This window comes from Nomascus leucogenys, chromosome X (genome assembly GCF_006542625.1).
Source record: "Nomascus leucogenys isolate Asia chromosome X, Asia_NLE_v1, whole genome shotgun sequence".
NCBI classification, from domain to species: Eukaryota; Metazoa; Chordata; class Mammalia; order Primates; family Hylobatidae; genus Nomascus; species Nomascus leucogenys.
The window spans coordinates 73,648,160-73,675,775 of NC_044406.1; the positions used below are offsets into that span (position 1 = coordinate 73,648,160).

Genomic DNA, 27,616 nt, shown 5'->3' on the forward strand with positions numbered 1-27,616 from the left:
ACAAATACATGGATATTAAACAACATGCTTCCGAAAAAGAGGGAAGAAATTAAAGAGAAAATAAAAAAGTATTAAAACGAATGAAAATTGAAACAAAGCACAGCAAATGTAGGTACAGCAAAAGCAATGCTAATGTAAAAGTTTAAAGCAATAAACACCTAGATGAAAAATTTAGACGGAATTGTATTAAATGAATTCACTTCAAAAATGAGTAAAACACGAACGAACCAAACACAAAATTAATAGAAATAAAGGAATAATAAAGATCAGAGCAGAATTAAACAATATAGACACTAAAAATATATAAACTATCAACAAAATGAAAAGTTGCATTCTTAAAAGATAAACAAATTTGATAAACTGCAAGCTAGACTAACCAAAAGAAAAAAAGAAGACATAAATAAATAAAATCAGAAATGAAAAATAGACATTGCAATTGATACTACAGAAATACAAAAGATCATCAGAGACTATAAAGAACAACTATACACTAGCAAATTAGAAAACCTAGAGGAAATGGATACATTTCTGGACATAACCTATTAAGATTGAATTTAAAAAGAAATAGAAAACCTGAAGAGACCAATAAAAATTACTGATTGAATCAGTAATAAAAAAAAAATTCTACCAGAAAAGAAAAGTCCAAGACTGAATGACTTCACTGCCAAATTCTATGAAACTTACAAGGAAGAAGTAAAACAATTTCCCCTGAAACTACTCCAATAAAATTGAAGAGGTGGGAATTTTCTCTAATTATATAAAGCCAGCATTACCCTGATACCAACACTAGACAAGGATGCAAAAAAAAAAAAAACAAATACTTTCAGCCAGTTACCCTGGTTAATACAGATGCAAAAACCCTCAAGAAAGTTCTAGCAGAATGAATTCAACTGTACATCAAAAAGATAATACAAAATGATCAAGTGGAATTCTTCCCAGGGATGCTAGAATGGTTCAACACATACAAATCAATTAATATGACACATCATATCAACAAAATGAAGGACAAAAGCCTTATTATCTCAATAGATGCAGAAAAGTGTTTGAAAAAATTCAGTATCCCTTCATGAGAAAAACAACATAGTGGGCCCAGAAGGAATGTACCTCAACGTAACAAAGGACAAATATGAAAACCAACAATTAACATCATACTGAATGATAAAGGCTGAAAGTCCTTTTTCTAGGAACTGGAAGAAGATAAGCATGCCTACTTTCACCTCTCCTAGTCAACATAGTAATGGAAGTACCATCCAGAGTAATCAGACAAAAGAAAAAATAAAAGGCAGCAACATTGGAAAATAAGTCAAATTTTCCCTCTTTGTAGATGACATGATCTTCTATCTAGAAAAAACCGGAAAATCCACCAAAATAATTCTTAACTCAGATAAATTCAGTAAAATTGGAGGATAAAAAATCAACATATAATAATAAGTAGCATTTCAATAAGCCAATAATAAATTAGCTGAGAAAAAAATCAATAAGGCAATGCAATTTACAATAACTACAAAAAATAGCTAGGAATAAATTTAACCACAAGGGCGAAAGAATTCTACAAGGAAAACTACAAAACACTAATGAAAGAAATTGAAGAAGACACAAAGAGAAGGATCTCCTAAGCTCATTACAAAAAAAAAAAAAAATCAGCTGAAAGCATCTAATTACCTGACTTCAAAATACATGACAAGGACAAATAGCATGGTACTGGTATATAAACAGACATGTAGAGCAATGGATCAGAATAGAAAACCCAGAAATAAATCCACAAAGGGAATAAGGCAATAGGACAAAGGCAGTAAGAATGTGTGTTAGAGAAATGATGCCCTCTTCAATAAATGCTACTAGGAAGATTGCATATCCATACGAAGAAGAAACTAGACTCCTGTATATCACAATATGCAAACACAAACTCAAGATAAAACCTTAAGCATAAGACTCAAAAATATAAAACTACTGGAAGGAAACATAGGGGAAATACTTCAAGCCATTAGTGTAGACAAAGATTTTATGGCTAAGACCTCAAAAGAAAAGGCAACAAAAACAAAAATAGATAAAAGAGACTAAATTAAACAGCTTCCCCATAGAAATGGCAACAATAGAGTGGATAGAAAACCTGTTGAATGGGACGAAATATTCGCAAACTCTTCATCTGACAAGGGACTATTCATTCAGCATACACGACAGACTCAAACAACTCAAAAGCTAAAAGACAATTTCATCAAAAATTGGCCAATGAGAGAAAGGCAGTGCAAGCTGGCCAATTAGAAGGAACAATTGTCCTCCGCTCAAGAATACCAAACTGAAGAATGATACACACACACACAAAAATCTTCATAAGAACTAAAAATCAGGTTATCAATCACAGTACTTGGCTTTAACTTAATATCACTGAAAGAGACAATGAAGAGGATTGGAAAGACGATCTTTACTAGCGGACACCACATCTCCGCCAACCCCAGCAGGATCCATGTGGTGCAGAGAGAAAGTCTGTGCACTTAGGGGAAGGAGAGTGCAGTGATTGTGGGACTTTGCATTGAAAATCAATGCTGACCTGTCACAGCAGAAATGAACAATGGGCAGAATTCATCTGGCATGCCTGGAGGGAGTATTTAGACCAGCACTAGCCAGAGGGGAATCACTCACCCCAACGGTAGGAACTTGAGTTTTGGCAAGCCTCACCACTGAGGGCTAAAGTGCTTTGCAGTAGTAAGTAAACTTGAAAGACAGTCTATGTCACAAGGATTGCAGTTCCTGGGCAAGTCCTGGTACTGTGCTGGGCTCACAGCCAGTACACATGGGCTGCATATGACCTAGTGAGACAACAGCCAGGGCAGCCAAGGGAGTGCTTGTGCCACCTGTCCCCCAACCCTAGATAGTACAGATTGCAGCTATGGGAGCGGCACCTTCCCTTCACTTGAGTAGAGAAGAGGGAAGAGTAAAGAAGACTTTGTCTTGCAACTTTGATAACAGCTCAGCCACAATAGGATAGTATCCAAGGAAGAGTCTTGAGGCTCCTATTCCAGGGCCTAGATCCTGAATTACATTTCTAGACACACTCTGGGCCAAAAGGGAATCTGCTGCCTTGAAGGAAAGGACACAGTCCTGGCAGGATTTATCAGCTGCTGACTGACGTGCCCTTTGAACCTAAATAGCCATCACAGGCAGCCAGGGAGTACTTGCCATGGTACTTGGGTAAGATTCAGATATGCTGGCTTCAGTTGTCAACAAGCACATTCCCAGCTGTTGTGGGCATGGGGAAAGGCACCTTCTACTTGAGAAAAGTAGAGGAAAAAGTAAAGAAGACTTTGTCTTGCAGCTTCGGTACCAGCTCAGCCACAGTGGAGATAGAGCACCAAGCAGGTTCTTGGGGTCCCCGATTCCAGGGCTTGGCTCTTGGATGGAATTTCTAGATGTGATCTGTGCCAGAGGGGATCCCATTGCCTTTAAGGGAGAGTGTCAAGTATGGCAATATTCACCACAATATAACTGAAAAGTACATTGACCTTGAGTGAACACTGGTAGTAGCCAGGCAGTCTTTGCCATGGGCCTGGGGTGGTGGCGGCCAAGAGGTGAGACACCTCTACATGTGGAAAAAGTAGGGAAGAGTTGACAGGACTTTGTCTTGTGGCTTAGGGGCCATTTCAGCTACAGTAGAATAGAACACCAACTAGATTCCTAGGTTTTCCAACTCTGGGCCCTCTCTCTTGGATGTCATCTTTGGACCTGCCAGGGGCCAGGGAGAACTGCCATCCTGAAGAAAAGGACACAAGCCTGGGTAGCACTGATAATTATAGAGCCCTAAGACCTTGAGCAAGCATAGGCAGTAACTAGGCTATAATTTCCATGGACCTGGGGTGAGATCCAGTACTGTGCTGGTTTCAGGTCTCACCCAGCACAGTCCCAGTTGTGGTGGCCATAGGGATGCTTGTATCATCCCTTCCCCAGTTCCAGGTGGCTCAGCACACAGAGAGACTTTGTTTGTTTGGGAAAAAGTAAGGGAAGAGAACAAGAGTCTCTGCTTAGTAATCCAGATAGTTCTTCTGGATCTTATCCAAGACCACTGAGACAGTACCTACATGAGTCTGTGAGAGATATAGCATTACTGGGCTTAGGGTGCCACTTATGCAGATATGGCTGCAGAGACCAAGAACTTCTGGATCCCAACACCCAAGTTCCTTTGAATACCTGAAAAGCCTTCCCAAAAAGGACAGGTACAAACAATCCCAGATAGTGAAGACTACATTCACTATTTAACTATCCAATGCTCAGGCACAGACAAACATCCACAACCATCAAGGCCATCCAGGAAAACATTACTTCACTGAACTAGGCACCAGACACTAATTGCGGACAGACAGAAATATGGGACCTTTCACACTAAGAATTCAAAATAGTCGTTTTGAGAAAACTCAAAGTAATTCAAGATAACACACAGAAGAAATTCACCAGCCTATCAGATAGATTTAACAAAGAGATTGAAATAACTAAAGAGAATAAAGCAGAAATTCTGGAATTGAAAAATGCAACTGACATACAGAAGAATGCATCAGAGTATCTTAGGAGCAGAATTGATCATGCAGAATAAAGAACTGGCGAGCTTGGAGACATGCTATTTGAAAATAAACAGCCAGAGAAGACAAAATGTAAAATAACACAAAATAATGAAGCATGCCTACGCCATCAAGAACATAATCTCAAAAGGGCAAATCTAAGAAATTTTGGCCTCAAGGAGGAAGTAGAGGGGTAGGAGTATAAAGTTTATTCAAAGAGATAATAGCAGAATTTCCCAAACCTAGGGAAAGATATCAATATTCAACTATAAGGAAGTTATAGAACAGCAAGTAGGCTTAAGCCAAATAAGACTACCACAAGACAAATAATAACCAAAAGTCAAGGATATAAAAGGATCCTAAAAGCAGCAAGAGAAAAGAAATAAATGACATACCATGAAGCTCCAATATATCTGGCAGAAGCCTTTTCAGTGGAAACCTTACATGCCAGGAGACAGTGGCATAACATATTTAAACTGCTGAAGAAAAAAGAAATTGTCCTAGAATAGTGTATCCAGCAAAAATATCCTTCAGACATGAAGGATAAATAATTACTTTCCCAGACAAGCAAAAGCTGAGGATTTCATCAATACCTTATCTGTCCTATGAGAAATGCTAAAGGGAGTTCTTGAATCTGAAAGAAAAAGATTTTAATGAGCAATAAGAAATCATCTGATGGTACAAATCTCCCTGCTAATTGTAAGTACAGAGAAAATCACAGAATTTTATAACACTATTATTGTGATATTTAAAGTACTCATATCTTAAGTAGAAAGACTAGAAGACAAACCAATAAAAAATAACATTTTTTATTAGATTTTTCTTTGCTTGTTTGTTTATGCAATCAGTGTTGTCATCAGTTTCAAATAATGGGTTATAAGATATTATTTGAAAGCATCATGGAAACCTCAAATCAAAAAGCATACAATGGATACACACAAAATAGAAATGAAAACATAACACCAGAGAAAATTTCCTTCAATAAAAGGAAGACAAGGAGAAAGGAGAAAAGAGAAGACCACAAAATAACCAGAAAACAAATAAAATGGCAGGAGTGAGCTCTTACTTATCAATAACAATATTAAATGTAAATGGACTAAACTCTCTAATCAACAGACAGAGGCTGAATGAATAAAAAAGTAAGACCCAATGATCTGTTGCCCATAAAAAACACACTCCACCTATAAAGACACACCTAGACTGAAAATAAAGTCATGAAAAACAAATTCCTTGTTAATGGAAATCAAAAAAGAGCAAGAATAGCCATACTTATATCAGACAAAATAGATTTGAAGACAAAAAGTACAAAAAGAGATAAAGAAAGTCATTATATAATGAAAAGGGGTCAAAACATCAAGAGGCTATAACAGTTGTAAATATATATGCACCAAACACTGCGGCACATAGATATATAAAACATTTATTATTTGGGGTAAAGAGACAGATAGACTCCAACATAATAACATCTAGAGACTTTGGCATCCTACTTTCAGCACTGGACAGATAATCCATACAGAAAATCAACAAAGAAACACCAGACTTAATCTACACCATAGACCAAATAAATCTAATAGTTATTTACAAAACATTTCATCCAGTGGTGGCAGAATACATATTCTTCCCCTCAGCACAAGGATCATTCTCAAGAACAGACCACATGTTAGGCCACAAAATCTTCTCTTTTTTTGGCTATTTTAAAACTTTATTTTGACATAACTATGCTTACAGAAGTACACACAAATTATTTAGTAGAATGCCATTTACATTTAACTTCTCCTACACAATTTGGACCACAAACTTGGTACGTGGTTTAAGATTTTTTTAAAAATCATAATGTGGTTTATCTATTACTAATGTATAAAAGATTCTCTATAAAATACTGCTAAAGAAGATTCAAGAACCTTGAGAAATGTACTTTTGGTTCATCTCAGAAAAATAACACATATTGTACTCCATATGTTTATAATACTGGTGCAACAAAACATTGAAAACATTGTTGTAATGTCTTAATGCCAGCATAGAAACTTCAATAACTAATAGATATGGAAGGGAGTGAGAGGGAGCCTATGTACACATTTGAAACTGTAATAAGATATCTGATTTATTTAACATTGCATGTAGATGGTAAGTATACTAAAATAAAAATTTGAGTAATTTCTTCAGTCTGAATTAATACTATGTGCTCTCTTCAACTCATGAGGTCAACAAGAAAATGGCACATGCTAGCTATAACTTTTTCTGACGCATGAAAAATCAAAAATTGTGTTTCTTTCTCAGCTTTTCAGTCCAGAAGTGACAGTACACTACGGCAAGGTGTTTCTTCCATTGTCAACATTCATAGAGTGACATATAATGTATACTAGAATTTAAATTTGTGTCATCACTCGTGCAAAATGTAACATGCTAACATTTTGTTTCTTGATCATAAGAAAAAATTCTAGCTTCAATTCTATCCAGTATGGGGGAGGGGAAATTGGAAAATAAAAACATTCAAACAGTTGTGTGCAAATATCACATTTTTCAAATGGAAGAATTTCTGACTGAACCAGAAGTTCATACTGCTAATACACATTTCATTGAAACATTTTTTAATAAGTACAAATACATGGTATTAAAGTTCGAAACCTAATACAGGCCAGACAATTAAGTTCTTATTTTCTGGAAGAAGGCCTCAAGTCCCAATCAATTTCTAGTAACAATGTTTTTGCAGATCAATTTAATAATAAGGGGTTTTTATTTCCTTCATGTTTTTGTTTTGGTCTTAAAGACTAGATTAAAATTTAGTTCAATCCCCCAGAAAGCAACTGGTTTTACTTTTGCATTATCAAAAAAAAAAATCCACAAAAAAACCTCTTCTCCAAACCAATTCCTAATACTGAATCTGTGCTCAAGATGAATCTTTTTCTGTACAATGTAAATGCTTACTTAGGCGAAATGTACCCATGAACATTAAAACTAGTTGTTTGAAAGATTTAGCTAGACTTATAATTTAAGTTTTAAAACATAAATATATGTAGCTTGATCTTCTGTTGATAGTGATTGTCAGACCCTAGATTTCAATATTTAAAAATTCCCATTCATGCACACAAAACATATACCATAATCACATAACTTACTCCTCATAGATTGAGAGATTCTTCTGTTGCTTTAAATCTTTGGACTCCCAGTCAATTTCAAGGTCAAACAACTTTTAACTCAAACTTCACTCTCAGACTATTAACAAATTTCCACCCACACATGATTAATGTTTATCATGTACCCACACATGATATTTCCTGTTCTACTGGCAAAATCGGAAACCTGCCTCAAAGAGGTCATCAGATTTAAGAAAAATGGACCATAAACTGTTTATTGCAAAATATATTAGGAAAGGTCAGAATTCAAGATTCCCTATTGGTGTCATACTTCATTTTACTGCAATGAATAAGTGCTTTCAGAAAAAAAAAGAAAGAAATCTTGTGTTGGATTATTTCATACTTTTTAGATACTAGCTAAAGAACCTACAAAAATGTTTTGGAGTATACACCCCACCAAAAAAGTGTTTTAAAAACTCAGAAAATGGAATTAAATCAAGTATCTTCTCTGGTCACAATGGAATAAAACTAGAAATCAATAACAAGAGCAAGGCTGGAAGCTATACAAACACATGGAAATTAAACAATATGTTCCTGAACGATTAGTAGGCTAATTAAGAAAACAAAAAGAGGCCGGGAGCAGTGGCTCATGTCTGTAATCCCAGCACTTTGGGAGGCCAAAGAGGGCGGATCACGAGGTCAGGAGATCGAGACCATCCTGGCTAACACAGTGAAACCCCGTCTCTACTAAAAATACAAAAAAATTAGCTGGGCGTGGTGGCGGGCGCCTGTAGTCCCAGCTGCTCGGGAGGCTGAGGCAGGAGAATTGGGTGAACCCGGGAGGCAGAGCTTGCAGTGAGCCGAGATAGTGCCACTGCACTGCAGCCTGGGCGACAGAGCGAGACTCGATCTCAAAAAAAAAAAAAAAAAAAAAAAGAAAAGAAAAAGAAAAAGAATATTTAAAAATTTCTCAAAACAAATGATAATGATACAACAACACACCCCAAACAATGGGATATAGCAAAAGCAATACTAAGAGGAAAGTTTAAAGCTGTAAGTGCCTACATTCAAAAAGTAGAAAAAATTTAGATAGACAACTCAAGGTGCATTTCAGAGAACTAGAAAAGAAGGAGCAAACAAAACCCGAAGTTATTAGAAAAAAAATAAAAATCAGAGCAGAAATCAAGGAAATTGAAATAAAAAATAGTACAAAAGATCAATGAAGTTAAAAGTTGGTTTTTAAAAAATATAAGAAAATTGACAAACCTTTAGTGAGACTAACTGTGGGGAGAAAAGAGAGAAGACTCAAATAAACAAAATCAGACGTAAAAAAGGAGACATTACAACGGATAGTGCAGAAATTCAAAGGATCATTAGAGGCTATAATGAGCAACTATATGCCAATAACTTGGAAAACCTAAAAGGAATTGAAAAATTTCTAGATACATACAACCTTCCAAAATTGAACCATTAAAGCATCGAAAACCTGAACAGATCAATAATAAGTAACAAGATTGCAGCAATAACAAAAAGTCTCCCAGCAAAGAAAAGCAAGGGACCTTATATCTTCACTGCTAAATTTTACCAAGCATTTAAGAACTAATACCATTCCTACTCAAACTATTCCAAAAGATAGAGGATGAGAATATACTTCCAAACTCATTCTATGAGGCCAGTATCACCCTAATACCAAAACCAGACAAAGATGTCTCAAAACAAAACAAAAACTACTGACAAATATTCCTGATGAATATTGATGCAAAAACTTCAACAAAATACTAGCAAATTGATCATAAGAACACATTAAAAAGATCATTCATTATGGCTAAGTTGGATTTATTGCAGAAACTTAAGGATGGTTAAACTTATGCAAATTAACCAATGTGAAACATCATATCAACACAATGAAGGAACAAAACCATATGATCATTTGAATTGATGCTGAAAATTATTTGATAAAAGTCAATATCCCTTCATGATAAAAAGAAAAATGATTCTCAAAAACTGGGTACAGGAGGAGCATACCACAACACATTAAAAGCCATATTTGACAGATCCGCAGCTAGTATCATACTGAATGGGGACAAAATGAAAGCCTTTCCTCAAAGATGTGGAAAACAACCAGAATGCCCACTTTCACCACTGTTATTCAAAATAGTCCTGGAAGTACTAGCTAGAGCAATCAACCAAGAGAAAGAAATAAATAAGTTTGAAAGGGGAAGTCATATTATCTTTGTTTGCAGATGATATAATCATATATTTGGAAAAATCTAAACACTCTGCCAAAAAACTATTAGAACTAATAAACAAATTGAGTAAAGTTGCAGGATATAAAATCAACACACAAAAATCTGTAGCATTTCTAAATGCTAACAGCAAACATTCTGGAAAGAAAGTAATCCCATTTACAATAGCTACAAAAATAATATAATACCTAGGAAATTACTAAAAGAGAACTGAAAGATCTCTGTAATGAAAACTCTGAAACATTGATGAAAGAAATTGAAAAGGACACAACAGAACTGATAGTCCATGCTCATGAATTAGAGGAATCAATATTTTTAAGGTGTCTATACTATGTAAAGCAATCTATTGATTCAGTTCAATCCCTATCAAAATACCAATGACATTCTTCACAGAAACAGAAAAAAAATCCTAAAATCTATCTGGAACCATAAAAGAACCAGAATATACAAAGCTATCCAGAGCAAAAAGATCAAAGCTGGAGGAATCACATTACCTGACTTCAAATTATGCTACAAAGCTGTAGTAACCAAAATAGCATGATACTGGCATAAGAACATACACATAGACAAATGAAACAGAATAGAGAACCCAGAAACAAATCCATACATCTACAGTGAACTCATGCTTGCAATATTGCCAAGAACATACACTAAGAAAAGGACAGGCTTTTCAACAAATGGTGCTAGGAAAACTGGACATCCATATGGAGAAGAATGAAACTAGACCCCTATCTCTCACTATATAAATTTTAAAAAAAAAGTATTAAAAACAAATCTAAGACCAGAAACTATGAAATTACTAGAAGAAAACTTTGGCAAAAATCTCCAGGACACTGCACTTGACAAAGATTTCTTGAGCAATACTCCACAAGCACAGGAAACCAAAGCAAAAATGGACAAATGGGATCACATCAAGTTAAAAAGCTTCTGCACAGCAAATGAAACAATCAACAAAGAGACAACACACAGAATGGGAGAAAAATACCTACAGACTACCTGTCTGACAAGGGATTAATAATCAGAATACATAAGGAGCTCAAACAACTCTATAAGAAGAAAATCTAATGATCTGATTAAGTAATGGGCAAAATATCTGAACAGACCTTTCTCGAAAGAAGACATACAAATTGCCAACAGGCATATGAAAAGGTTCTCCACATCACTAATCATTGGAGAATTGCAAATCAAGACTAAAACGAGATATCATCTCACCCCAGTTAAAATGGTTTTTATCCAAAAGACAGGCAATAACAAATGCTGGTGAAGATGTAGAGAAAAGGGAATCCTCATAAACTACGGGTGGGAATACAAATTAGTACACGCACTATGGAGATTAGTTGGCAGTTCCTCAGTAAACTAAAAATAGAGCTACCATAAAATCCAGCAATAAAGGTATCAGTATTTATCCAAAATAAAGGAAATCAGTAAATTGAAGAGATATCTGCATTCCCATGTTTATTGCAGCACTATTCACAATAGACAAGATTTGGAAGCAACCTAAGTGTCCATCAACAGGTGAATAGATAAAGAAAATGTGGTACGTATACACAATGGAGAACTATTCAGTCATAAATAACAATGAGATCCTGTCATTCGACACAACAGGGATGGAACTGGAGGTTATTATGTTAAGTCAAATAAGCCAGGCACAGACAAACATCATATATTCTCACTTAGTTGCAGAAGCTAAAATTTAAAACAATTGAACTCATGGAGATAAAGAGTAAAGAGATGATTACCAGAGGCTGGAAAGAGTAGTGTATTTTTTACAATCCAAGTGCAATAAGCCAAAATACCAATGTGGTAAATAAGAATTGTGCTGTTCTTTTGATACTAAAGAAAACAAAACCCAGTAAAGAAGTAGTCAGAACATTCATCATCATAATTGAGTGATATTGTTCTATTAATAAAAAAATTAAGAATTTTTTTAAAAATTGGCATCAACGAGAGTAATAAACTTAGAAAAAAATTAACGAAATAGAAATTTTCTCTACTGAAAAGTACACAACATTCTTGAAAGAAATTTGAACAGATGTAATGAGTGAAAAATCATAACACATTCATGGACCAGAAAACATAACATGAAGTATTAATGCATGCTATGACATGAATGAACCTTAAAAACATCATATTAATTGAAAGAAAACAGTCTCAAATGGCCCATATTATATGACTCCATTTATATTAAAATGCAGAAAAGATAAATCCATAGAGATAGAAAGATTAGTGGTTGCTTGCTTAGTGCCGGGATAGGGGATGCCGTGTGCTAATGGGTATGGGGTTCATTTTTGAGGTGATTAAATGTTCAAAAATTAGATTGTGGTGCTGCTTGAACAACTTTGTAAATATATTAGAAACCACTGAATTCACACTTTTAATGTGTGAATTTTATATTATGTAATATACGTCTTAATCAAATTATTTAAAAGTGATCCCTGCTAACTCTACCAACTCAACACAGATTACAATTACTTTTTTAAAAACTTGAATATTTTCCTGAGAGTCATTTTGACCAAGTCACTCAATCTTACTGGCTCTCATTTTCCTCAGGTAAAATAACATTTGAGTTGGTTTAAATGCCACGACATTTAAAGTTTCTATTGTTATTAAACTTTCATTTCTTTTTAACAAAAGCATTAAAGTCCACAAGTAATAAAGAAAGTTGGAAGACATTACCAAGGCACTTTTACTAATAGAAATGTATTGTGCTTATAAAGATTTTTAAAGGAGGTTCACCAAAGTGGTTTACTTCTATTAATTCCAAAGACCTTCTAAAATCCATGAGAAATGGGAATGCAATTAATTATCAAGCCACAATAATAACTGAAATGATAAATGTTGTATTTATGGCGCCTTTCTTCCAAAGTGCCCCAATATCTTCACAACGATGATCATTAATAAACTTTAATCACAACAGCACTCTTGTGATAAGCAGGCAGACTGACACAGAGGTAATATGAAAAGTGAATGGCACTTTGGAGGGAGACCAATATGATTGTAATCTGGCTCCATGAGTGAGGTTAGCCTGGAGAGTTTTTTAAATGGAACTTGATTGTTCGTAGTATCTTGCTGTAGTAACATCCTGCCAGTTCCCTTAATACCACTTCAACCCTTCATATTATATTCCCAAGAGGCTCCTAAAGAGAGCTGATTTTAACTTCTTAGTATCCTTTAGGATTTTTTCAATTTGTACTCAGTTTTCTAGATAGTTTGGTACTATACTATCCTCCAGAAATAGTATCTCGGCTTGGAGATAAGTGGTGTAACACAGAAAAGAGGCAGCTATCTCTGTTATATAGTTTCAGGGTGAGAAACTCAAGAGAATTGTTTGTTTTCTTACAGTTTCCTAGCAAGAATGTTGACAAAATGGAGAACCACAAACCACTGCTCAAGGAAATAAGAGAGGACACAAATAAATGAAAAAACATTCCATGCTTACGGAAAGGAAGAATCAATGTCATGAAAATGGTCATAGTGCCCAAAGTAATATAGAGACTTAATGATCCCCATCAAGCTACTATCCACTTCCTTCACAGAATTAGAAAAAAATACTTTAAATTCCATATGGAACCAAAAAAGAGCCCACATAGCCAAGACAATCCTAAGCAAAAAGAACAAGACTGGAGGCATCACATTACCTGACTTCAAACTACACTACAAGGCTACAGTAACCAAAACAGCATGGTACTGGTACCAAAATAGATATATAGACCAATGGAACAGAAGAGAGGCCTCAGAAATAACACCACACATCCACAACCATCTGATCTTTGACAATCCTGACAAAAACAAGCAATGGGGAATGGACTCCTTATTTAATAAATGCTGTTGGGAAACCTGGCTAGTCATATGTAGAAAATTGAAACTGAACCCCTTCTTTACACCTTATACAAAAATTAACTCAAGATGGATTAAAGACTTAAACGTAAGACCTAAAACCATAAAAATCCTAGAACAAGACCTAGGCAATACCATTCAGGACATAGGTATGGGCAAAGACTTCATGACTAAAACACCAAAAGCAATGGCAACAAAAGCCAAAATTGACAAATGGGATCTAATTAAACTAAAGAGCTTCTGCACAGCAAAAGAAACTATCATCAGAGTGAACAGGCAACCTACAGAATGGGAGAAAATTTTTGCAATCTATCCATCTGACAAAGGGCTAATATCCAGAATCTACAAAGAACTTAAACATATTTACAAGAAAAAAAAATCTCATCAAAAAGTGGGCAAAGGACATGAACAGGCACTTCTCAAAAGAAAACATTTATGCAGCCAACAAACATGAAAAAAAGCTCATAATCACTAGTCATTAGATAAATGCAAATCAAAACCACAATGAGATAACATCTCATGCCAGTTATGATGGTAATCATTAAAAAGTCAGGAAACAACAAATGCTGGAGAGGATGTGGAGAAACAGGAACACTTTTACACTGTTGGTGGGAATGTAAATTAGTTCAACCATTGTGGAAGACAGTGTGGTGAATCCTCAAGGATCTAGAACCAGATATACCATTTGACCCAGCAATCCCATTACTGGTATATACCCAAAGGATTATAAATCATTTGACTATAAAGACACATGCACGCGTATGTTTATTGCAGCACTATTCACAATAGCAAAGACTTGGAACCAATCCAAATGCCCATCAATGATAAACTGGATAAAGAAAATGTGGCACATATACACCATGGAATACTATGCAGCCATCAAAAAGGATGAGTTTATGTCCTTTGCAGGAGCATGGATGAAGCTGGAAACCATCATTCTCAGCAAACTAACACAAGAACAGAAAACCTAACGCTGCATGTTCTCACTCTTAAGTGGGAGGTGTACAATGAGAACACATGGACACAGGGAGGGGAACATCACACACTGGGGCCCATTGGGGGGTGGGTGCCTAGGGGAGGGATAGCATTAGGAGAAATACCTAATGTAGATTATGGGTTGATGGGTGCAGCAAACTACTATGGCAGATGTATACCTATGTAACAAACCTGCACATTCTGCACATGTACCCCAGAACTTAAAGTATAGTAATAACAATAGAAAGTTGACAAAATGACCACAGATTCTAAGTTCTGATCCAAGAGTGTTGGTGATAGAGCTTCAGCAACACCTTGGAGGGTAAAACTCCATGGATTCCACTTCCCCAGGCTGCCTTGATTTTCCAAATATGAACTAACTAAAAAGAAAATTTGAGGTAAAGTGATTCCCCAGGGCTTCTCCACCATATTCTCTCAAGTCAGGTTGGCTTACACAGGTCTGATATAGTATAGCAATGGGCTTTTAATGGTTGTAATGAAGGTGATAACTTACTTCCAGTCTTCTTTTAGCCAGTACTACAAGTTTTCTTTCTGTTAACTTGTGATAATTATGGTCTGTGGAAAATTTTACTTGAAATTGGAACGTAAATGAGACATAGACTAGCAGAGTTTAACTTTCCAACTATGAGTTAATATGTATAAGAATTTTATGTGCCAGGAAAGGTACAAAAAGCCTTGCACAGATTTTTTTTTCATTTCCTGTCACAAGATTCCTGTGAAGTTGGAATTAGTACCCACATTATATAAATAAAGAAACTGTTACACAAAGAAGATAAGCCACTGGCTATACCTTCTTATCTGTTCACAAGTAGAAAGTGGCAGAGCTTGAATTTGAATCCAGGTCTGTCCATGCTCTAAGCCTATACTCTAAATTTTTATGTCAGGTTGCCTTTCTTTTAAGAAGATTACCATTCATACGACAGTTGCTAAATTTTGTTGCAATAAATAAAATAAAAGCAGGTTCTTTGATTTTAAAAAATTGTTTCTTTAAAAGTTCTGTCAGAAAAAAATAGACTGTATAAAGGTAAAATCACAGGTTAAATTATCCTTTAGGGAGTGATGGGTTTAAAAAAAATTTAAATTAAACCTTGCATTCTCAGGCCTCCCAGTAAGTCAAATACAGTTGAAATAGTTATGCCGTATGGTAAAGCAGAAAATACAATAAATAATAAATTGCTGAGTTGGAATTCTGGTTCTGTCATTTACCAGCTATGTAATCCTAGGCAAGCAATTGAAATATGGATAAAATGCCTATCTGTCCAGATCATCATGAATATTAAATGAGATTGGTTACATAAAGCGACCAAAGGTCCCAGCACATGGTCAGCCCTCAACAAATGGTAAGTGTTATTGTTACTACTATTATTAAGAATAACACTGAAGTGGTAAAGAAGGACAAAAGAGTAGGTGAATGAAGGAGGGGTGTGTAGAGGATCTTAATGGTATGATTCAATGTTACTCTAAGCATGTTTCTTTAAAGAGCAAACACATAAAAATGAGTCAATTATCAATAAAGAATGACTGTTAATGATGATGATGGAGTTCTTGTGTTATGGCCAGATGATAGAGGGATGCTTCCTATACTGTATTATCGCTTTTCATTTTTCAAGCAGGGAGCTGTAAGATGGAGGGAGTTAAAAGAAGATGGTTCCTTAAACTGGTTCAGAACAGCCTGGAAGCATCTTAAATCCAGACAAATCTTAAGTATTGTGGTTGAAAAGATAGGAGGTGCTAGGCTGGGCCCAGTGGCTCACCCCTGTAATCCCAGCACTTTGGGAGGCTGAGGCAGGAGGATCACCTGAGGTCAGGAGTTCAAGACCAGCCTGGTCAACATGGTGAAACCCCATCTCTACTAAAAATACAAAAATTAGCTGGGTGTGTTGGCACACGCCTGTAGTCCCAGCTACTTGGGAGGCTGAGGCAGGAGAATCACTTGAACCGGGGAGTGGAGGTTGCAGTGAGCCAAGATCAAGTCACTGCACTCCAGCCTGGGCGACAGAGCGAAACTCCGTCTAAAAAATAAAAAGGAAAAGAAAAGAAAAGATAAGAAGTTCTAGCCAGTAGTAAGGAAAAATGGCAACCATCCAAGCTCTGCTATTCAAATTCTCTAAAGCAGATTTTTCAGAGGGAATGATCTATAGATTAAGAGATGTTCTGAGGTAGGCTTATACCTCACTGTTAATGTGATTATTTGAAGCATACCTGAACAATTGAATATATGAAACAGTAAATAAATAACAACTATTTTAAGCACAGGTCTAAAATTGCAATAATTCTTACTCTCAATATGTCTTTTCCCTATAAACATTTTTAAATGACTATTTGACTACTGTCTCACTTAATGTTTTAATAAAGCATTTACATTTATAAAAAGCAGTTGGCTTATCAGCCATCAGCACCTAAAGAAATTATTGACTTGCCTGGGTATGTACCAGGGAAGCCACCACTCATCTAGTGACAGCTCCCCAAAATGCAACTGAAAACCATTATAGGAATATTCTATGTTCAAGAGCATGAGCCTGACCAATTTAACCCTATTTTAGTAATGGGAAATTCCATGCTACCCATTAAGCTCTCATTTCCAGAACAAAATCATTTTAAATGTCAGGAAAAGACTGCCATGTTATAAAAATGGCTATATTACATGAAAAAAAGACCTCATCATTTAAAAACATGAGAAACAAAGCACAAAATTCTTCAAGGAGTTAACCCCAAACCACCACTTTGAAGCAAAAATCTCACATTACTTCAGTATATGAGTTAAGTGATCCAGGTCCCAAATCTAACTGGATACAAACACAGTTTTTAAAACCTTTATGAAATAAATTTACACATTACCTGGTAATTGTTTTGGTTTTGTGATAATCTCAATTGGTTTGATGATGCAAAATGAGGAGAAAAATTACTCCGTAATGGATTGGTATTACTGTACATTGTACTAGATGCTGTATGTAATGAGGTCCGTGGTGTCAAATGGTAGTTTCTGTTTTGATACAGTACATTGTCTGACATATCTCTAATATTCACCATTTGTGAATTTGGCATATTTCTTCCTGGTCCGGGCAAGGTTGTACTTTGGTTCTCAGCTCGAAGGGAACTGCCGCTTTCATAAAATCTCGAATAACTTGGTATCTGTGCTCTCATCGATGCCAGCTCTTCCTCTCTGGCATATTCATCCTCAGCATCTCCAGTCTCCATTGCAATGGACAAACAATTTCCTTCTGCTGAGCTAGGCTTCTGAGGGGCATTTCCTCCCAGAATTCTCTGGGGGTAATCACTAACTGCCAATGAAAACACTTCACGGATTTCCAAGTTTTGTGTTCTACAGTAAGGGTCTCTAATAGTTGGCTTTTGCCCACATAAGTTATGTAATGCTGGACTTGTGTGTTCAGGCTTATATGACCTTTGAATCCCAACTGGTTCAATTTTACAAGGTCGGTGGCACACAGAAGGCTTTTGAGGTACTGTCATTTCAGAAGCTTGTACTGAAGAGTTTCCATAGCTTTTCTTTGTGTGATTGAATACTGAGTTTCCAGCATTTAGCACACTTGTCTGTCTTGACAAAATAATTGTTTTTTCACCTAGGAGTAGGGAAGCATTTTTACAGTGTGCTACTTGTCTTTGAACAGGAATGTGTAACTGAAACTCAGTATCATTTTTAGTGGCTGTTTTCTGAATAGGGATTTTATGTGCTTCTGTAATTTGTGTGTCTGTATGTTTGTTTGTTCCTTGCCTACTTGATGAACTGGCTGGACTGTATATACCAGTCACAATGACATCATTATTGGCAGATGTCCAAGAAGACTGCTGGCTTGAGGGTCGAGCAATATTAACCACATTTCTGACTGTAATGTCTGGAGCTGAGAAAGAGGTTCCTGTTGTTGCTGTTCCAGATTCAGAGTTCTTACTACTCATCTTTCTTCTCTTATTGCCAACCCACGTCTGGAAGGATAAAACATGGTATTATGAAAAAAAAATTAAAAACAAACCAAGAAAAAACAAATACATTATACATTATATTTTCATTTGTCTTGGAACCAAGGTGTACATAAAGGTAAAAGAAAAAGGTAAAATAACAGAAAAACTGACCAAAGTATAAAGGCAAAAGATGATCAGGGACTCACACTTAATAAATACCTTCAAACTTTGAAAACAGAGTGTATTATTGTTTCTCTCCTCATTACCCATCCAACTAATATGTATCAAGAAACCTAAAAATGTTTATACACTTTGACATAGAAATACGTTTATGGTAATTTATCCTAAAAGTAACCTACAAATGTAGATAAAGTTTATATGCAATGATGTTCATCATATATTTATTTATAATACTGAAAAATTAAAAACATACTAAAGGTAGGCTATTTAATGGCATTAAGAAATGCTCACAGTATTGTTAAACAAATACACATTTGCAATCTTTAGACTCATCAACTTCCATTTTATAAATATATCATAACTTGCTTAATTTCATACTATCTGATATTTATAGTATTTTTTGAAATATTCTTTCTTATAAGTTATATTGCCATATACATCATCGTAGATGCATCTTTGTACTGCTGCTCTATTAGAATGCAATACTAAAAGAAAAATTGCTAGGCTCTAATATTTTCAAAGTGCCCTCCAATGTATGAGTTCTGGTTTCTTCACACCCTCACCAAGAGTTTGCACTATCTTTTTGTAGTCTTTACTACTCCAGGAGTTAATGAAAAGTGTATAATTGCTGCTTTGATATGAATTTCTATGGTTACAATATTACTTTCATGGAATTGCCTATCCATTACCTTTATCTATTTTTATATTGAGGTGTTTACCTTTTTAAATTGATTTGTATGCAAGAGTAATTTTCTACTCAAGTAAGTAATAATTGTTTGTTACAAGCTGCAATTTTATGTTTTCAGTTTGTCACTAATCTATGGAAGTTACTGTCTTCTTTACATTTTTCTCTACTTACCAAATTTTATACAATAAATATATATTTTATAAACAGAATAAGATTATTATTAAAAATAATACTAGTGGTTGGTGTTTAGGATTTAATTACAAAATACATATTTTAATGTAAGTAATTTATTATAATTATCTTAGTATTATTTTTGAGTCATGGATCTTCTTAAATTATACAATAAGAAATATATTCTATAATGTGATTACTAAACTTTATAATAATTCCAAAATGCATACCATATTATAAACACCAAAGCACATTAATCTATTAAGAATTAAACAGGCCATGCACAGTGGCTCACGCCTGTAACTCCAGTGCTTTGGGAAGCCAAGGCAGGAGGATCGCTTGAGGCCAACATTTTGAGACCAGCATGGGCAATATAGTGAGACTCAGTCTCCACCAAATATTTTCCTGAAAAATTAAAATAAATTAAAAATGAAAACACTAAATGAACTAGCCTTGAACAAACAATAGTTCAGAGTATATTTGTTTAACTTTTGTATGGATTTGTTTTTGAAGACCACATAAATTGTCCAATTTTCAATGTTTACTGTACATCTTATGCAATTTATAATTATATACATTAGTGTTGCTGTAACACTGTAAATAAAAGCTAATATGTATTGAATCCCCATTATGTGTTCTCTCAATAGATAGATAGATAGATTTTCATTTGTCTTGGAACCAAGGTGTACATACAGGTAAAAGAAAAAAATAAAATAAAAAACTAAATTATAAAGGATCTCTAATAAATCTATAAAGGATCTATAATAGATCTATCTATATGGAGTATTATTATTTTATATATAAAATATATGTATATATAAAACCTCCGTTGGTAGGTGTTATTTTTCTAATTGTGTAAATGAAGAAACTGAGGTTCAGAAACAATAAATAGCTTGTGGAAGGATATTCTGGGGGCAAGTGAGAGAGCAAAGATTCTGTCAATTCTACCTCGCCTGAAAGCACATTAAACCTTCCACTACCCTACATGTAGTGGTTAGAAACTCCTGAAAATAGTCATCTCTATTGGCCATTTTATTTTTATAATTACTGTTTCTCCCATAAAGAGAATGTTCCACAAACTGTAGTGTTCCACTTTACTTCACATGAGGCAGTGAGAATTTTAAACTCACTCTGACTTTCATGAAACAGCAGGAGTGAGAATGACAAGCAGAAAGATGTATGAATATAAATGTCACAGGAGACGGGGAGAAAAACTAAAAGCTTTTAAATTATATACTAGAGAAATACTTAAAACTAAAATGTTAAAAGTTGAATTTTACAAATATTCAAAATAAGTTGCCACATTATGGCTTTTTAAGTAAGAATAACCTGTGAGAAGCATAACATATTTGTACGTAATCTTTACAAAAATATATAAGCATTACATTAAAAAAATTTAATGGGAAAGCACAGTAAAATTATAAAATTTGAATTCAAGAACCATGACATCTGGAGGGCAGCTCTGGGCCACTTAAAAAAAAAACACACACACAATATAACCTACTGTGTTCTATTCACACAATGTCTACCTTAACTCAGGAAGTTTAAGAGTGATTTTAGTGCATTGCAAATTTATGACTTCTTATAAAGTTGTATAGTTTATACATACATATGCATATTATATATAGTTTCTTATATAGCTTAATAGATATTTATATAATGTACCCATCAAAAAGTAAAATGCAGTAGAATAATATCCATTTACATAAGAAATAGCTATATAGCAACCTAGCAATCTCCCTTGTCCAGAACACAACCAACATAGATGTCACAAGATCCATGTACTTCACTGCAACACCTAACCTTAAAACCCACTTTCTCTAATCAACAGCAAATTAGAAATTACAAAATAGAAGGAATATTAGTGATAGAGGTTTATGTTGGCAGGCACCCCAACAGTACCAAAACTAAAATTGTTCACTAAACATTGCTCACTAAAGGGAGAAGAGAAGGCACACAAAACAGAAGCAATGGGAGAAATCACTAAATAGCAGCCTGTGGTCCTTTAAGGAAAAAAAAATTTCATATACCTTACCAAGTTGTGAGTATTATTATTTTGTGGCACAGTATAATAATTGATTTCCAAAGTGAAAACCCTGAGTCAAAAAGTAAGGGTTCAACTGTTTTTCACATTCTCAACTGAAGAAAGTAGGAAAGTATATAAATAGGAAGGTATATAAGAAATATTTCCATTTAAAATGAAAATAAAGAAAATACATTGCCTGAGGCTCCCCAAAAGCTGAATTAAATTTTACTAAAATTTGTTCAGTTACTATCAATTATTATCAAAATATACCAAAGCTTATAACTTGTAAAAGATTCTCATTTACATTACATCTTATAAGATGGGTCAAATGAAATTGACATGATGAGAATTTGGGGTTAGGAACTAATAAAGTGATATTACATAGGAAAAAAAGAAAGAAAAGTAATTCGGGTCATTAATCCTTAGTGTCCATAAATTTGTGTTTCAGTTCTTTCTTAGAAATTCACTGTCTCTAAACTTCTTTCCCTTTTTTATATCTCCTTCTTTGTTTTCTTGTTTTTTTACCCCAGTATATTTATTTTTGCTTGATGTTTTAACTTTTTAAGTTTTCTTTACATTGGGATCAAGTTCTTAATACAGTGGGACTTAAGGATTTTTTAAAAGAAAAATGCAATGAATACTATGTTAATAAAAATAGAGAACGATCTCTTTCAAGTAGAACATATAACCCTAGCAAAGTATCTGGGGAGGGGGGTGGGGTGTACAGTGATGAGTCTACAAAAAAATTCCTTTTGCCCTTTAACTGGAAAAGCCATCAAAATTGTGTTGGGATTTAAATTAGGAAGACTGAATTTCTGTACAATTTACATTGGAATGGAGAGAATGAATCCATTTTTTACACTTTCTTGTAACATGTAACATTTTACTGGTAATCTACATTCTAAGAAATTATATATTTCATTCCCATTGTTTGTTTTAGATTTTCACACCATTTTGAGCATAAATATAAATCTCTGTATTTCAACACTCTCAATATTCAATCACAATCAAGTAAGTTATGAGGAGAAGATTGCAATAACACATTGGAAATATGAAAGATTTCACAATATGAAAGATTTTCACAATGCAGCTGCCTGGCAAGGGTTTTCATTTTAAGGTAATGACAAGATAAAAGAAAAAAAAAGCAGAGGAAATTACTGCAGGAAAAAAAAGTAGGACTTTCTAAATGCAATCTCATCAACCCATTTTATATTACATTTTCTAATACAATTAGATATTTTCCTCTGCGGCTTAGTAAAGATATTTAAAATAAGCCATTTAGAGCTGTTAATAGGAGATATTTCTGGTTCTTAAACAAATCTGAGTATGATGATTGGTCTCAGCAAATAAGAAACAGATATCCTGGGCCGGGCGCGGTGGCTCACGCCTGTGATCCCAACACTTTGGGAGGCAGAGGCAGGCAGATCATCTGAGGTCAGGAGTTCGAGACCAACCTGTCCAACATGGCAAAACCCCATCTTTACTACAAATACAAAGAATTAGCCAGGCATGGTGGGGGGCGCCTGTAATTCCAGCTACTTGGGAGGCTGAGGCAGGAGAATCGCTTGAACCTGGGAGACAGAGGTTGCAGTGAGCTGAGATCAGGCCACTGCACTTCAGCCTGGGTGACAAGAGCGAAACTCCATTTCAAAAAAAAGAAAAAAATAAAAGAAACAGATATCCTGGATATTTTTGTCTAGAATTGGTGGCACAATTCCCTATTTGAAGGCGAATAAATCTTTTAGTCTTTAAGAAACACATATTCTGAATGATTATTCTTATTGATATATTTATCTTTAGGGTCTTTGAAGGTACATCGAAAGCAAAATAAACTTAAGAACAGACATCCTTTCTCTTTCCTAAATTAGCCTAATGAATGCCAAGTAGGAGAAAGTATTTCAATCACTAAGGTTTCACACCAAGAGGATTTGTAACATTTTCAAACAGACATAAAAGGTCCTATGCATTCAATAAAATCCGTGACCAGTTCTGTTAGATTTATCTCTTGCCTCCTCTCAATCACCTTCTCGTTACCTTTCAAGAATGTAGCAGCTCTGATTTTTACTGCTGAATAACTATGCTTGTGATAAAGAAAAATTTATTCCCTTAGGAGTCCTTGTCCCTTACTTGCTAACCCATTAAAATGCATGCATTTTACTTAGAGAAAGTATTTATAAAGCAGACCAAATGCCTGATGAAAAATTCAGATACAATGAAAAATATGTCACATATAGTATTCACTTGGTAAATGCCTGTTTTACTGATTTCATTTTTGGGGATTACATCCACATTAATTTGGGGTTTAAAGAGCATAAGATCAACAATGAATCTTAAATGTATTTATTAGTTTAAAAAGCTAAGATTTTAAAAAGATGTTTACACTGCAAGGGTTTGGGTGTGTTCAAGGTATTTATATAAAGAAATACATACTAAGTGATTAGCCCTATTTATTTTTAAAATAGTATTGTTATACCAGGGAAGTGAAGCTGTTTATAAAATTAGTGACTTCATACCCTGAATATTTTTTCTCATATTAAGCAAATATCACTTGTAATAAGAAGCTTTAAATTTGAGTGTAAGACCTCAATACTTACCCTGACTACACTGAAGTCCAGCTTAGTCTCCTGTGCACACTGTAATATGAGCTGAAAGCAATTTTTACTTTGATTTGTCATTCCATTTTCATAATAACGCTGTAAAATCCTTTGTTGTTCTACAGTAAATACAGAACGTAGATTCATCTAAAAATAAAAGAAGATACTCTGAAAATTGGAATAAAAATTTGGTATGTGTAGAATTTGTACACCTGGTTTTTTTTTCAATTTCAGTGCTTCCAAGCTGCAAACTTCTGTAAGTGAATTAATCCCCAGTAGTGGGCAATAATTTGTGTGCTAAAGGGAGACAGCTTCTCAATGAAAAATATGCATAGTGTAAACACTTACTGAATTTGTTCAGATAATGTACCAACTTTAAAGAAAAAAAGACAGAAAATAAAAAAAAGAGGAAAGTCCTAATCTGGTTAGTGTTAATACATGTGAAAAAAAGATAATTTCATTGAAATGAATATTTATGGCTAGTAAAGTCAGAGTAGCCATACGTGATCAATTATCAACAGGGATACTCACTGTTCTTTGTCCAGCAAGGCATCTGGCATATGTCTTATAGCCAGAAGCTGTGCTCTGGAGCAAAAGAGTGCTTTTATTTTTCATCTTGGATGAAGGGATTCTTTTTATATATTAAAACAAAACCTCTTTAGAGCTTAAATATAAATACGAAGGTTTAGTGACTGTGAACATTTCTGTGCTTTAGGGAATACTAACCAAAATAATTATTTTAATAAACATAGCATATACATAAAAATGTAAAATTATGTACATTTTACTAAAAATAAACCATGTTAAAACTATGTACCTTTCAGTTAAATTGACACCATCACAATTTGACAAGATAAGTTAAAAAAATGCTTTATCTTTTCTGCCAATAGACAAAATGTTTAATATTAAGGGTATACAACTCTGTGAATTTAAAGAATAAAAGTCAGGTCAAATTCTTCTTTAAAAATGATAAATTCTAGTAGTGCATTTAATAAAGTATCCTTGTGATTAGATTAAGTCAATTTTGGGTTCTTGTTAAAAGCTGTCACACTAAACTTGTTAATCCCAAAAGTTGACAGAAAAAATACCACATCTTTTCCAAGAAAAGTGTCTCCTCAAAATTAAGAAAACAGCAACACATTAGTTGGGCATGGTGGTGTGAGCCTGTGGTCCCAGCCACTTTGGAGGCTGAGGTAGGAGGATTGCTTGAGCCCCAGATGTGGAGGTTGCAGTGAGCTGAAATCATACCACTGCACTCCAGCCTGGGTGACAGAAAGAAACTCTGTCTCAAAAAAGAAAAAGAGGAAAGAAAAGAAAGGAGGGAAGGAAGGAAGGAAGGAAGGAAGGAAAAAAGAAAAAAGAAAAGAAAGAAAAGAAAAGAAAAGAAAAGAAAAGAAAAAAGAGCAACAATGAAACTCTTCAAGCCAAACCAGACAGAAATTTTTCTAGCATACTGTGTATGGAAATAACCAAGTAAATTGACATGGAAATAACTTATCTTTTTCTGAATACTTTAAACAATAAAGCTCTCTAATAAGGAAAGTAAGCAGTCATGCAGTCATCCAGTCATCCAGTCATCCAGTGCAATCTGTACACCTGACTTTCTTTCTTGCCCACACAAGCATCTATCTCATCTATCTCCTATCTAATGTTAAGAGATCTGATGAGACAAAATCAGATGTAGGCGAGCACCAGGAAAGATGAGAGTAAAGTTTCTCCCTGAAACATCAGAAGCAAAGACTTCTACTGACTTTCTGAAGGGGATCTCATTTAAGTGCACTAACGTGTAAGCTTAAACCGAACGAAATTTTCAAGGATGCGTGGACAAGTGGGCAGGAACAATATCCATTAAAGCAATTTTTTTTTTTACTATCATGGCTGCCAGATTTCAGAGCGTTTTGGGGTTTCTTTTCCTAAATGGTTCAGCCGCAGTCAGGAGAAGAGCAAGAAGATGGAGGTCAAATACCTGAAATGTTTCATCTGGTATGGATTTAGAAGCAAGGTACTTTGAAATAGATTCTGAGGACAACGGTAAACTTCAAATCATTAATGTACAATCAGAGCTCTGATCCTCCTCTGCAGAGCTGTACCTACTGCAAAAAGCCTAAAGTACAAGATGTGAGTGATCACCAAGTGTGATAATACCTGCCCTACGTTTTCCCATTAGCTGGCTGCAACTGTTACATTTATCTAAATGTGATATCAACCTACAAAACACACCAGGTCCTTCCCCATTGATACCAGTAGTCAAATAAAGATGACTGAGTACTAAACAGATTTCTGGATACTGCAACTCTGACAATAGACAATGCGGGGACCTTTTAGTTTTCCCTTTAAATTCAGTAACAACAGCAGCAAGGCCACTTTGCTCAAAAGATCTACTACACTATAGGGAGTTAATTCTTTACAACAACTAGATAACCCCATTTGAGCAAGATAATTTATCATTATCTTCATCCACCCTAGCTATCTTGGCCTCTGTAGTGGCAAGATATTGAATGACTGCACAGCCAAGTTTCTTAATCATTTGCAACAAAATAATCAAAAATAGAGTTTTTAAAATAATAACTTTTAAAGTTGGGTTTTTATTTATGTGGAAGATAAAATGACAAACCATCGGTTCCCTGGAAATTGAGGTCTGTTGGGTTGTGGTGGGGATGGTGGCTGAATTAGGGGATTGAGTGCTGAAGTAACAATTCATTTAGTTTTACCCCCAATATTCCGTATTATGCTACCATTCAGCACATGCCCACCCACAGGAATAAGACAACCTCGGTTTATGCTCAGCTTCACTGCTGACAATTTGGTAAATCATTTAATTTCCATGAATATCCATTACCAAGTCTGTAAAATGCTGGACTGTACAAGTCATCTTGTCTATCACTCTGGGTTGATGCAAATAAGTTATGATATATGAACTCATTTGTGTTAAGTTGTAAAGCATGTAGTTGTAACATACCTATATTTTTAGTATAACTAGGCTCTTAAGTTTATATGTCATATCCAGATATGGAATTTTTCAGGTTTCACTCAGGTTTAAGATTCAGTATTTTAATGAAGACTCTGAGACATTGAGAAAATATTAAATCATGCTTAGTATGTTCTATTCAAACAAGCTGAACAATGAGTATAATTTTTTAGATTTGTTGCTTTGGAAGTACCTGAAAAATACAGCTTCTAAGAATGTCTGCTTCCTTAGATGTTCCAGATAGCAAAGGCCATATTTTCCCACAGAAACATTTGAGATAAATTCCTATGTGATGTAACACTGTTCTTATAGATTCGATGCCATACTTAAAACCAGCTCAATGCCTTACTAATGCCCCAGCTAATTAAAAC

General features: G+C 34.7%; 1 protein-coding gene across 1 annotated transcript in view; it reads right to left on the reverse strand.

Moving 5' to 3' along the window:
* HDX (highly divergent homeobox) overlaps positions 1 to 24,424 on the reverse strand; it is a 146,975-nt gene extending 122,551 nt beyond the window's left edge. The window contains exons 1-2 of the mRNA XM_030807410.1: positions 24,278 to 24,424; positions 17,539 to 18,642 (exon numbers count right to left, since the gene is read on the reverse strand). Coding sequence (XP_030663270.1) covers positions 17,539 to 18,642; positions 24,278 to 24,424 — 1,251 coding nt within the window. The remainder of the gene's footprint in view (positions 1 to 17,538; positions 18,643 to 24,277) is intronic.
* Between the last annotated feature and the right edge of the window lie 3,192 nt (positions 24,425 to 27,616).